This window comes from Eurosta solidaginis, chromosome 4, assembly GCF_040869045.1.
Source record: "Eurosta solidaginis isolate ZX-2024a chromosome 4, ASM4086904v1, whole genome shotgun sequence".
In the NCBI taxonomy this organism is placed as follows: domain Eukaryota; kingdom Metazoa; phylum Arthropoda; class Insecta; order Diptera; family Tephritidae; genus Eurosta; species Eurosta solidaginis.
This window is the reverse complement of record NC_090322.1, coordinates 169,980,414-169,994,017: the sequence shown is the minus strand read 5'-3', so window position 1 is coordinate 169,994,017 and position 13,604 is coordinate 169,980,414. Positions and strand designations below refer to the sequence as shown.

Here is a 13,604-nt window from a genome sequence, read left to right as displayed (position 1 = left end):
TCGATAATTTATTTCATTCAGTAACCGCACAGATCTATTGACGTTACATCTCGTAAGAACCATAACCTCAAACCATTGACTATCCAAAAATAAACAACAATTTGTGCATATATATTTTGATGCAATCAGTATTTATTCTATTAGTTCTGATTTGGGTTTTTGATCGCAATTATGGATAACGAAAATTCCGCGCACATCGGCATGCACCATCAAAAGGAAGATGAAATTCTGCGGCAGCTATTGAAATTGGAGGCCATGTTCCGTGAACATTTTGAGTTTACCAGTCGTGAAATGATTTCACAGAAAGATTTAATAAATCGTTTGTGGGTACTTTCTCAAAGATATGTTATATTAATTAGTACCAATGGTTGCTGTAAACATCCCGAAGTGTATTCTGGTCCGACTGAAGATGTGCTGCTAAGAGAATACTCAGAAAAACTGCGACTATTGCGAGCTTCTAAGTATGTATATCACGTTCTGTAGTATACTAAATCAATTACAGATTTTGCATTTCTTAGTTGTCGAATTTCAGATTCCTTACGAAAACTTCAAAGTGAATGCTGTATTTTCAGAAATTTATTCGATTACCTTGATCTTGCGGTGGAAACCCCACTAATAGTCGGAGATACATTCCACAAGCCAATATCATTTTTCGTTGAACTCATAGATGATTTGTTTAAATATTTACACGCTTTGAGTTTAAAGTTAAAATATTTAAGCCATCAATTGGATCCACTCGATTTAATGGTTCTAGAGGAATATAAAACAGCTTTGGAACCGTCTGAGGATTTTGAAGAATACTTACTTACAGGACTGAGTTACTGCAAATGTTTACGCCCAAAACCTGTTTGTACATAGCGATAGCTAAACAAAGCAGTTGAGAACATACGCTTATATTAAATTTTACGATTGTGATAAATTGAAATTTTGTAAAATAAATTCAAATTTTCAATACCAATTCTTCGCAACTGCTTCTTCCAATGAAAATACATACATATGAATACAAAATTGCCATAGGCATTTAAATATTTGGTACGGAAATTGTGTATATAGCAGCACCAGCTGTATCTTTACTTGCAGCTGAATACGCCAATATGATGCACCCCAGCCCACTGTATAATCTTCTGTTGTCGTTACAGTACTCTGCCCTGTTCAAATTGCACGGGTATTCAAAGAACTAAAGTATGGTGTCGCTGTTGGTGTATGAGATACATTCATATCCATTAAAGTACTGTCAAATCGACAAACCCCCCAAACCCAAGAAAAGTATTTTTGAAGCAACAACACCAGCGTCTGAGTCATCATACACAAGGGTTGTCCCTCAGACTGCTTTCGACTAAATGAAAAGAACGGGTCGCACATTTTTTGCAGGTACATATCGATTACTGGGTGGAATATAATACTATCTCGGCAACGCTTTAACAATGCACCATTAAGTTACTAGCCCGACCATCTCGTGGCCGATTAACAATCCTACATTAAACCTTCTAGGCCATACCGCACCCCACCCCCTAGTTCATAGAGGAGCTTGGGATCAACAGGCCCTCGCCTGGTAGATATGTGTATGACATGGTACGCTTCCCAAGGCAGTCGGTTCTATGTACCGGAGCGAATCGGGATTTCTCCCGACCAAGGACTGTCATTTCAGTGTGACCCCATTTAATTTGTTGCGTCCCTCCCACAAATCCAATCCGGGTCCGTCTCCTGACCCCGGTCCTGGGAAATGGTTTTGCTGCATCTGCCGGAAAAGAATCTTTTTAGGACGGTCATACTCTGTTCAGTGTGTCTCGTGTAAGGGATGGTTGCATCGGACAGGTTGTTCTGGGCTTGATCCCAAAACCCAACGTCCACGTAACTTTTATAAATCTTTTGTGGCTCCTTGCTGTTCACACCCAAGAGCGTCCCGTAGTCTACGCCTAAGCCCCCCCCCCCCCCCCCCCACATCCGTCTAGCAGCCCCGCTGCTCAGCAAGCCACAGCAAGTACCAGCTGCTGCTCGCGCCCTACGGCGCCAACAACTCAAACAGCTGCTACCACTCATAACTACTACCTTCGTAGTAGAGTCGGTAGCAATGCTGAGCATTAGCCCCTGCCCCCGTCTTCTCCCCCCCCCCCCCTGTTGTTGTTGTTGTTGTTGTAGCGATACGGTTGCTCCCCGAAGGTTTAGGGAGTGATCGATGTGATGGTCCTTTGCCGTTTACAGATCCGGTACGCTCCGGTAACACAGCATCATTAAGGTGCTGGCCCGACCATCTCGGGAACGATTTATATGGCCACATTAAACCTTCAGGCCAATCCGGTATTTTAGTCGCCTCTTACGACAGGCATACCTACCGCGGGTATATTCTAACCCCCTGACCCGCTGGGGCCCCCCCCCCCCCTCTTTTCCGGCAGCAATCGTGTAGGTCAGGGAAACATACTCTTAGTCCCTACCCCCGTTTGTCAGCACAAAATATATATGTTTGCGACATCCGCCCAATGCAGCTCCTGCCTTGGGTGGTGCCACTTTCCTAGATGTTCTGGTCTCCGCGACGGCAACCCCCGACGAGTTTCATCGCGCCATGTTGCCAGGTCGCAAACCCAAATCATCCGGGTACCCCAATGCTTGCCCAAGGACGCCCAGTCCCAGGGCCACAACAGCAATTGCGCCCTGGCCTTCCACAACCCAGGCGTAGTCACCCGTCACTTACCCCCAGAGTGGAGGCGTCTCCCCTTATGCACTTTAGAATCCTGCAGTTAAACTGTAATGGACTAACTGGGAAGATTACGGAGATAGTCGATTTCATGAAGCGGCACAACATCCGTAATGCTGCGATTCAATAGACTAAACACACAGCAAGATCTGCATTGCAGACCTGCTCTGGGTACAATGTCCACAGGAAAGACCGCGAGAGCGGAAATGGAGGCGATCTCGCGTTTTGTCATACACCACTCTGTGCAATATTATATATTTGATCCTGGCATCGACCGCAGGGACAATGTCTTAGAACGTCAAGGCCTATTTAATTTTAATTTATTTATTATTACGGCTGTTTAGGCCTAAAACTTAAACTACTAAGTACAATTCATTATTATATCATTTATTTCTATTGAATATGCTGTTGGAATGCCATGTGATTCCGATCAGCATATTTACTGGCGTAACAAACGGACGAGTCTGGGAGCCAGTCATTTAAGGAAGGTTGGAAAGGACGCGTTTCCAATCCTCCAGGGCTCCCAGCTTAAGGCAACAAAATTTGGAACTTATATTTTTCAATTATATTTGTATTTTAAGCTGTCGGAATGTATTTGTCTCCGATCAACACAGCTAAACATGTCTTTGGATGTTGGAAATTGAAGTGTACCCAATCACCCCTCAACTTTGTTTAGTAAAGACGCTGTCGGAACGCATGAAGATTCCGATCAGCACATCTCAAAATATATTGGGAGGTTGAAAAGGACGTGTTTCCAATACCCCCTGCTCCAACTTTTGTTTGACCTTATTTTGGTTACACATCATATAATATTATTGTTATATTAATGCTGTCAGAATGCGAGTGATCCCGATCAGCAACAGTAAATATAGGCTGAAAATACCGAATTCCAGCGAAATTTGTTGTTGGAACTGTCTGGAGTTACAGGTGGCGACTGATTTTCTTTTCCATAGGGCCGGGTGCATTGTATTTTGCTGCTACCAGTATTACCATTCCCTTTTCGCGGTCCAGTATCGGTATGTCATGTAAAAAATAAAAAAAAAAAAAAACTTTATCTTATTGGAAGGGTTTTACAATGCTCCAATAAACTTTTTTTAAAGTTATTGAAGTTATTACTACTTTTTATGTGATTAGGAAGTTCATTGAAATATTTCAGGCCCTTATAAAATATATTTTGCTTGTCCACTTCTGTTTTGAAAAGAGGTTATCTAAAATTATTGTTTTCTCTGATTACGTATGAATGTGCATCATTTACACATCATCAGGCGATGCAAACCTAGAAATCATCAACATCTACATCCCTCCTGCCACCTGTTGCCCCAGTGGATATCGCCCTAATATTAGAGCCTTACTCACTGGCAACAATCGCATTATCTTAGGCGATTTCAATGTCCATCACGATCTACGGCACTCAAACTTGCGGGCGTATAGTAGGGGTGAGATGTTGGCGGATCAAATTAAAGAAACGACGTTCTGCACAATAAACGGAGACGCCCCCACACGTATGGTAGGAAGCTGTCACAGTTCGCCAGATATCTCAATCGTGAGCGCAGAACTCGTAAACTGCGTCAACTGGCAGCCGATGGTAACATTGGCATCCGAGCACCTGCCTATACTTATTTCGCTCGATCGTACCGCCGACTTCATCGTCACCGAAAAATGCACTTTCATAAACTTCAAAAAAGGAAAGTGGGAAGAATATAAATATTTTAAAGACAGCCGCTTTGCTGCCCTCCCTATCCCGACTGATGCCCACCAAGTGGAGCGTGCCTTGCGTAAGGTCATTGAATCCGCGTCGGCACGTTTCATTCCCGCCGGGAGAATTCCCGAAATCCGGCCCCACTTCCCGGCGGAGGCCGCAAACTTAGCGAGAGAACGTGTCCTTAAAAGACAGCTTGATCCAGGCGACCCCCAAATAAGGGATATAAACCAACGCATCAGATTGCTTGTGGACGAACACAAGCGGGCGAAATGGGAGGAGCACCTAAGAGGTTGTAACCTCTCTACCGGTGTGGGTAAACTTTGGTCCACCGTAAAGTCCCTATAGAATCCGACTAAGCACAAAGACAAAGTTTCGATCGCCTTTGGCGGCAAAGTGCTGTCGGATGCGAAAAAATGCGCGAGCGCTTTCTGCCGACAATATATAATGCATCATACGGTCGACAAAGATAGACGGAGAGCCAATAGACACGCACATAAACACAAATTCAGCGCGTCACCATCACCGCTAAGGAGGTTGAGGACGCCATTGGTCGCGCTAAACCATCCAAAGCAGTGGGCCCAGACGGCAGGCCCAAAGATCGATGAGCTATGCAATAAAATAAACGGCTACCTCCCTGATCTCTCCTGTTTTTTCACCTCGCGAAACCTGGCATCACCGACTAAATCTTCCGCGACCTTATTAACAACATGGACGTCCCAAATGTCGACCATTTTCAACATCCACGTCGATGACACTACGCTACCGACTGTCCTACACCCCAAAATCTTGGGTGTGACGTTTGATCAGGATCTACATTTTGGTGAGCACGAAGCCGCAATTGTTCCGACAATTCAGAACCGTAACAAAATCCTCAAATCCCTCGCTGGCAGTCCCTGGGGAAAAGATAAAGAAACGCTCATGACTACATACAAAGCAATTAGCCAGCCGATTACGTGCTATGCGTCACCCATATGGTCGCCAAGCCTAAAAATTACTCACTGGAAGAAGCTAGAGGCCTACCAAAATACTGCTCTCAGAATTGCCATGGGCTGTCTTCTTATGTCCCCAGAACACCATCTGCATAATGAGGCGAGAATACTTCCCATCAGGGAGAGAAATGAGATGCTGACCAAACAGTTCCTGTTGAATACCCAGAAACCTGAGCATCCCAACAGACATCTGATTGATGAACCAGCACCACCTAGGGGCCTAAGGAGTCATCTCCGTAAGCATTTTGAGGAAATACGGCACCTGAGAACCCAGCCGTATGAAGTGAAAAAACACAAGCAGGCCCTTGGTGAACTCCATAAACAGGCGTCGGACCTTTATGCCGGGAATTGCCCGGTGAATCCAGTACTTAAAGACAAGTATCCAAAACTCGCGGAAGGGGAACGCATACTTCCCAGGGAAACGCGTGTCACTCTTGCTCAACTTCGTTCTGGATACTGTAACAGGTTAAACTCTTACCTATCCAGAATCAACCCCGACATGCAAAATGTATGCCCCGCTTACAATGTGTCCCCACATGACACCAACCATCTCTTTAATTGTAATGTGGTACCAACGCCTCTAACACCCCTTTCCTTATGGTCCACCCCTGTTGAAACAGCAAGTTTCCGTGGACTCCCGTTAGAGGATATTGATGACAATTTGTGATCGGTCGCGGCTGTTAGGTGAGGCGAAGCATTGCTACAACAACAACAACACATACATATTTGTAACACGATTCTGCCCGCGTAGTTGACTTTGAAAATTGGGTTGCAAAGCACTTGAAGCCTTGTATTGCGATTATCAGCCCATTTAATCCCTATAATTGATCCTTCATTTCTGTGCTAGTGCTTTTTGTGTAACCCAAACCCTGCCCGTATGATGATGGAAACTGATATACGGATTAATATAGTTTTCTTTTAGACCCAGGATCAAGAATCCGAATGCGGAAAATTACAATTTTAATTAGATAAAGATATATTTGAAAAATTGATCATTTTTATATGCCTGTTGTTTTGATGTTGTGCGCACACACATACACTAATGCGGCAGAAACACTTTGGACCCGACCCCGGTTTCGGAGTGGTACGGGGACATTTTTGTTTTTTGGGACCATTTTTTACAGAACTAGAATTTTGAATTTCCGTTTCAGAGTCATGTTCATGGGAATAAACGCGTTAATATGTATTGGCTGATGTGAGACAAAGTAAAGGATTACCAAATTATTAAATTCTACTCCACATAAAAAACCAAACCATATTTCCGACAAAATTGTTGTTTATTTGTCCATACTTAGTAGCAACAACTATTTTTATAGTATCAGGAGCTCAAATGCAATTAAAGAAAAAAAAATAATCAAAGGAGGCCTTTAAACATTATTAAATGAACTTACGAGCTGAAGTTATTAAAAAAAAAAACACGCCATCTTCTTTCTCTTGCAATTAGCGAAGTCTTCTCGCCTCACGTTCAGACTCAAGTAGGGTCAGAATATCGCCTTCACGGACTGGTCCCTTCACGTTGCGTATGATTTGACGGTTCTGTTCTCCAATAAATTCCACTTTTACTTGTGTACATTGACCCTGAGAACCAGTACGACCTAAAACTTTCATAACACGAGCCCAAACAACTGGTTTATCCATGTTTATTTATATAAATTGCAGATTTTTTACAGAAATTTCACGTGCAAGAACCTTACAAAGTGACAGCCGGAAGCGAAAGAAATATAGTTTCGTTAACTCTCCTTTAAAACTCGATAAGTAAATTGGCAGCACTAAGAAATTGACATCACCATCACAACAATTTTTAACAATTTCTTTTATATATTAAGGCCGCGGTACAATGACATTTTTCATATAGATGCGTTTTTTTTTTTTTGGGTTTGGTTGAATGGCACGGACGCTAGTCCATAACGCCAGGTTGATTGTCGGATGGTTCTTTTTTCAGATTGTTGTATACCCTGCAAAAATCCCGAGTACTCCATGCATGCATGTATGGAGTACTCGCTATGGACCAACCGAGTGCACCAAAATTAACCACAATTCATATAAAAAATATGGTCCAATTAACATTGCGATGTCCTAGGACGGGACCATATACTCCAGCTCCGCATTACATCAGAGTAATCCATGGAGTACCCGCAGTCCAATAAACATCGTGTAGTGATTACAATCGTTAAAAACGAGCAATGATCGGCTTACAATATGTTCGTGTAGAAATATGAGTTGGTCCATTGCTGCATTAGAGTGGAGTACAATGGTAAGTACCCTGCAAAAATCGTTGGACCATGTGGTCCACTGGAGTACTTACCATTCTACTCCACTGTAATGCAGCGATGGACCAACTCATGTTTCTACACGAACATGTTGTAAGCCGATCATTGCTCGTTTTTAACGATTGTAATCCCTACACGATGTTTATTGGCCTGTATGTACTCCACGGATTACTCTGATGTAATGCGGAGCTGGAGTATATGGTCCGGTCCTAGGACATCGCAATGTTAATTGGACCATATTTTTTGTATTCATTGTGGTTAATTTTGGAGCACTCGGTTGGTCCATAGCGAGTACTCCATACATGCATGCATGGAGTACTCGCGATTTTTGCAGGGTATACAACAATCTGAAAAAAGAACCATCCGACAATCAACCTGGCGTTATGGACTAGCGTCCGTGCCATTCAACCAAACCCAAAAAAAAAAAAAAAACGCATCTATATGAAAAATGTCATTGTACCGCGGCCTTAATATATAAAAGAAATTGTTAAAAATTGTTGTGATGGTGATGTCAATTTCTTAGTGCTGCCAATTTACTTATCGAGTTTTAAAGGAGAGTTAACGAGGAGAGTTAACGTTCGCTTCCGGCTGTCACTTTGTAAGGTTCTTGCACGTGAAATTTCTGTAAAAAATCTGCAATTTATATAAATAAACATGGATAAACCAGTTGTTTGGGCTTGGTCCATAGCGAGTACTCCATACATGCATGCATGGAGTACTCGCGATTTTTGCAGGGTACTCAAGTGGACCACATGATCCAACGATTTTTGCAGGGTATGTAATTTTAGCTCCACTAATACACAATGGTAGTACCAAGGTGGCCAGAACCATGTGTAGCAGCTTGCAATTTGGTATTAATTATTATAATTGTTCGTATTTTCAATTAGGGTTGGTTTTTACTTGGCACCACGCCATGTTATATTCAATTTGTCTTATTTATTTCAATTTGACTTTTATCCAATTGGGGTAATTTTTCGGTTTGTAAAAGTATCTTCGTCGTCTCAGGTATATATTTTAAAGAGTTTATTTTCATTCTGGTTATGTGTACATGACTGTACATTAATATATAATAAATTTCCAATCCCGTTATATATTCCGTTTATCATATATGCATGAATTTATGTAAAACGAAAGTTTTACTTACATTTTTTCATTTAACATTTTAATGTTAAATTTGATTTTGCCCGATAGCAATTATATGTATTTTTTGCACAAAATGCATATTTTTAGATCGCGGGTTCGAATCAAGCTCAAGGCCTAACAATAATTTTTATCATTATTATTGTTATGATAAATTTTTTTTCTTAATTGAAAAAATTTTTAAATTAGAATTGAAGAAAGAAAAAATTTAGACAACTGCCAAAGCTCGTTGTATAGATCCATTTCGGGAACTGCTAAATTCCTTCATCGGCAACGTTTAGGCGCCGCTGCTATAACCATTCAGCCATCACAGCGGTTTTTTGTTTGTTTTCATTAATCCTACTTCTATTCTGGTTCGTGCCAATTGATATTCACAACTCTGCGACATCTGTTGCAGAATGGATGTGAAAATTGGACTTGTTTGATGGCAATGCTGCAATAGTGTCATATTTTATTGACACTTTTTTCCCCCCCCAAAAATTGGTAATACATCCCAGAGCACGGGACGAACTCGTAACACGCACAATTATTTAGTGTTTTTAATTTTATTTGTTGGAAATGTTGATTTTGAAACGAAACACGTTTTACTCACGCGTTACGCTGTGAAATTCCTTGCGGTCTTGATTTGTACTCAACCACATGTTATAAAGCCCAATTTTCCAGATGGTTGAGCTGCAAGGAATTTCAGCGAACCGTTCACTACGAGATTGAAAACGCGAATGATATATAGATGCGTTTAATACAAGCTTATCCATTCCAATAACATCGCCACAATCAACCACAAGGCCCCTATTATGAACATCTTTCGATCTTCGATCTTCGTTGGCTATCGAACATCGAAAATCGAATTTGAAGTTAGTATTATGACACCTCATCTCTGTCGAAATTTTCGTTGCGTACCGAATTTTGTAGCGAATAGAAATTTGTTGTCGACGCTGTATCGAATAGAAAAAGAATTGTTTAAAATGTAAGTTTTTTGTATTTATCTTCTACTTTTTTACTACCTAGTAGTAATTTTAAACTATTTGAATTAATTTTATATAGGTCCAAGGTCGTGAGTTCAAAACAACAGCTTGAAAGGCTGGTTTCAATTACGGAACTTGCACAAAGGTTCAGGCGACAAAAAAGTGGGATGATATAACAGTGGAGCTGAACTGTTTAGGACCACCAGTAAGAACGACGAAAAAGTGGATTAAGTGAACTAAAGAACGATAGAAGTCAATTCTGTATAATACAAATTTATTTTTGTCGTCTCAGGTGTGGGCTGACATGAAGTCAAAAACAAAAAGAAAAATGTCGGAGAACATAGTGGAATACCGTGCAACTGGTGGTGGACCAAACAGGTTAAATATCTTTACGCATTCAGAAGAGTCTATAATGGGTTTGTTAAGTCTTCAGACCAGTGTAGATCCACCTGGACAAGAGCATGGCCTTAGGTTAAGTTAGGATGCAAGGGCTGAGCTGAACACTATGATAACAGCTCACTACTTAGGCTACCAATGGGCCCATTGTAATACCCTATACGGCCTCAAAAGAGGACCCCTACCCTGCCTAAGCGGGTCAAACCACCTCGTGGAAATTATAAATTTTGCCAGAGCCTTTACTTCATAGCAAGAGACCTCAGCGAGGTCATGTAGAAAAGGTTTACCAAGGATAGCCATCCTACGCCTACTAAGTGCTGGACAGTGACAGAGAAGGTGCTGGACGCTCTCTTCCTCTTCTGTACATCTACAGCTGCGACAATAGTCGAAGGTCGTTACCCCCATTCTAGCACCGTACGTGCCTATTAAGCAATGCCCTGTTAGAACCCTTATCAGGGACGATAGAGCAGATTTGTTGAAAATCAGAAGCGCTTATGTGCGCCCCTTGTCATATGAGGGCCAGGTTTGCCTGGATGTCTCACACGATGATATGGCTGACCATAGTCCATTTGCGATTCTTATAGTACTCGTGTTCACACGAAGCCTGAAAGTGGCCGTGGGTATGCCTACCGAAGCATTTCCCGGAAGGATATCGTCGGTGGTGCCTCTTCTGACCAGCTCGTCTATCCTGCAATTGCCTTCGATATCCCTGTTGCCAGGTACCCATATAAGGCTGATACTGAAGTGCTGAGCCATCTAGTTAACAGATCTGCGGCATTCAGTGACCGACTTTGCGTTGTCGACGAATGAGTCCAGGGCCTTTAAGGCGGCCTGGCTGTCCGAGAAAATAAACACCCGTTTACCATCCTTAGGCATAGACCCTAGATGGTTCACAGCCCTGTGTATCGCCAGCATTTCCGCTTGGTAAACACTACAGTAATATGGTAGGCGAAAAGTGATCTCTAGACCCAGATCCGACGAAAAGAGGCCTTCCGGTCAAGCTGTCGCGGTGGTATATATACTATAATTTTTAACGAAGACGTTATTTGGGGTGAAGCAGTCAGTGCGCACCGGTATTGGGACTGGGGCGCTCCAGGATTGTTGCGTGTCCACTAGATCCATTTGACCAGAGACTTGTTTCCCTTATGCGTAGAGCGGCGATGACCGCTATTTCCTTCGCCACCAGGTCAAGAGGTGGAAGGTATAGCATTGTGTTGAGTGCTTCAGATGGAGTGGAGCCGAGAGCCCCGGTGATGCAGAGCTCCGAACTCCATTGCACCTTTTGAAGCGTCTTAAGATAGGTAGTTTTAGCTAGTGCAGGCCACCAGACCAAGGCACCATAAAGAAGAATCTGGCGCACAATGGCTGTATAAATACAGTATGTCACCTTGGGGGAGAATCCCCAGGAGGTGCCAATTGCCCTCTTGCAGGTGAACAGCGCTGCTGCTGCCTTCTTGCATCGCTCCACTATATGGTCACTCCATAATATCTTCCTATCCAGAGTTATTCCCAAATACTTGACTCGATCGCTAAACGCTAAAAACGTACCCCCAATTCTTGGCGGTGTTAGATTTGGTACCTTATACCTCCTCGTGAAGAGGACAAGCTCGGTTTTATCCGGGTTGACTTCCAAGCCTGTGGCTGTGGCCCAGTGCGAGATTTTGGATAGTGCCCATTCCATTAGGTTGCAAAGAGTTTGCGGAAATTTCCCCCGAATGGTGACGCAGATGTCATCTGCATACGCAATCACCTGGTGACCTTCCGATTCCATGAGGCGGAGTAGTTGGTTGACGGTAACCACCCAAAGTAGCGGAGAGAACACCTCCCTGCGGAGTGCCTCTGCCGACCGGTCTGCGGATCACGCATACACCTAGCTCAGTTTTAATCAGTTTCAGATTGTATATAATCAAATTCAGATTGTATATAAACTCCACCAGGCACGCGTCCACCCCCAGATCGGTCAGCGCCGAGGTGATGACCTCCGGGAGAACGTTGTTGAAGGCACCTGCTATATCTAGAAATGCTACCAATGTGTATTCCTTGAGGTCTAGTGACCTTTCGATAGCGGATACCAGTGAGTGCAAGGCCGTGTCAGTTGACCTGCCCTTAGTATAGGCATGCTGTGCTTGCGAAAGAAGCGACGGCTCAATTCTCCTCCTGATGTGGGCCTCTAGAAGTCTTTCGAGCGCTTTAAGCAGAAAAGAAGATAAGCTTATATGCCTATAATCATTTGGTTTAGAGTGGTAGGGTTTCCCTGCCTTGGGGATAAAGACCACGTTGACTTCCCTCCACGATACTGGTACGTAATTGAGCCTAAGACAACCTATAAACATCCCTTTAATCCAGGGCCTTATAAGTTCGGCAAAATACTGGAGCTGAGCCGGAAAAATTCCATCCGGCCCCGGCGATTTATAGGGCTTGAAGGTCTGTAAAGCCCAACCTATTCTTTTATCATCTGTGATTTCGCTTATCAGCTGATCATTAGGCGACACTACGCTGACAATACTTGAAGACACGCCCGTAGTTGCTGGGAAGTGCGTATCCATTAGCAAGTTTATGGTTTCAGCGCTGGAGTCCGACCAGTGCCCATCCGGCTTTTGGACGTAACTTAGCTGAGTTGGAGATTTCGATAGCACCTTCCTTAACCGGGAGGCCGCAGATGCGGATTCAATCCTGCCGCAGAAATCCCTCCAGGAGGATCGCTTTCCATTCCGGATTGCTTTTTTAAATATATTTATCTTCGCTTTATAAGCAGCCGACGAGGATTCATGTCCATCATGCTTTGCTTTATTGAAGGCCTCCCTATATGACTTCCTAAGTTTATCAAGATCAGACGACCACCATGGTGGTTTGTGAGTTTCCAAAACCTTTTTAGCCGGGCAAGCCCTATCTAAAGCATTCCTGCAATTTTGACTGAAATTATTTACAAACACGTCCAGCTCCTCCTCGCTTTCTGGGACTCGTACCTCCTCAGATAGCTTTTTACCTATAATCTTCTTATAGTAGCCCCAGTTAGTTCTTCTAATATTTTGTATATACTTAGGACTTGCGTGCGCCTGTGATATAGAAAAACTTATATATCTATGGTCAGAAAAGGAGTGCTCCTTTAGAACCCTCCATGAAACGATCAGGTCACTGAAAGAGTCTGTGACCAGTGTTATGTCAAGGACCACCTCGCGGTTCCTCGAAATGAAAGTGGGATCATTTCCCTTATTACATATACTCAGATTAGTGCCTAACAGATAGTTGAATAGAGACTCACCTCGGCCATTTGTATCTCTGCTGCCCCACTGGGCGTGATGAGCATTGGCGTCGCCTCCGAGTAGGATAAAATCGTTTCGTGGATTTGCCGCTCTCACGAACTCCTTGAAATTATCCGGTGGTAATGAGCCTTGGTGATCGTGCGCTAGGTAGAAGGAGGCAAGTTTCAAGCTCCTCCCTAGCACCTCG

General features: G+C 43.1%; 2 protein-coding genes across 2 annotated transcripts; one reads left to right on the top strand and one right to left on the bottom strand.

Annotated features, from left to right (window-relative positions):
- The first annotated feature begins 18 nt into the window (after positions 1-18).
- On the top strand, positions 19-958 carry LOC137250618 (uncharacterized). Its single transcript, XM_067783742.1, has 2 exons — positions 19-461; positions 519-958. The coding sequence occupies exons 1-2, from the start codon at positions 172-174 to the stop codon at positions 856-858; spliced, it is 630 nt and encodes a 209-aa protein (XP_067639843.1). The 5' UTR covers positions 19-171; the 3' UTR covers positions 859-958.
- Positions 959-6,641: 5,683 nt separating this feature from the next.
- RpS28b (Ribosomal protein S28b) lies at positions 6,642-7,107 on the bottom strand. The gene has a single exon (XM_067783713.1). It carries the CDS (start codon positions 7,019-7,021, stop codon positions 6,824-6,826), a length of 198 nt encoding a protein of 65 aa, XP_067639814.1. The 5' UTR covers positions 7,022-7,107; the 3' UTR covers positions 6,642-6,823.
- Between the last annotated feature and the right edge of the window lie 6,497 nt (positions 7,108-13,604).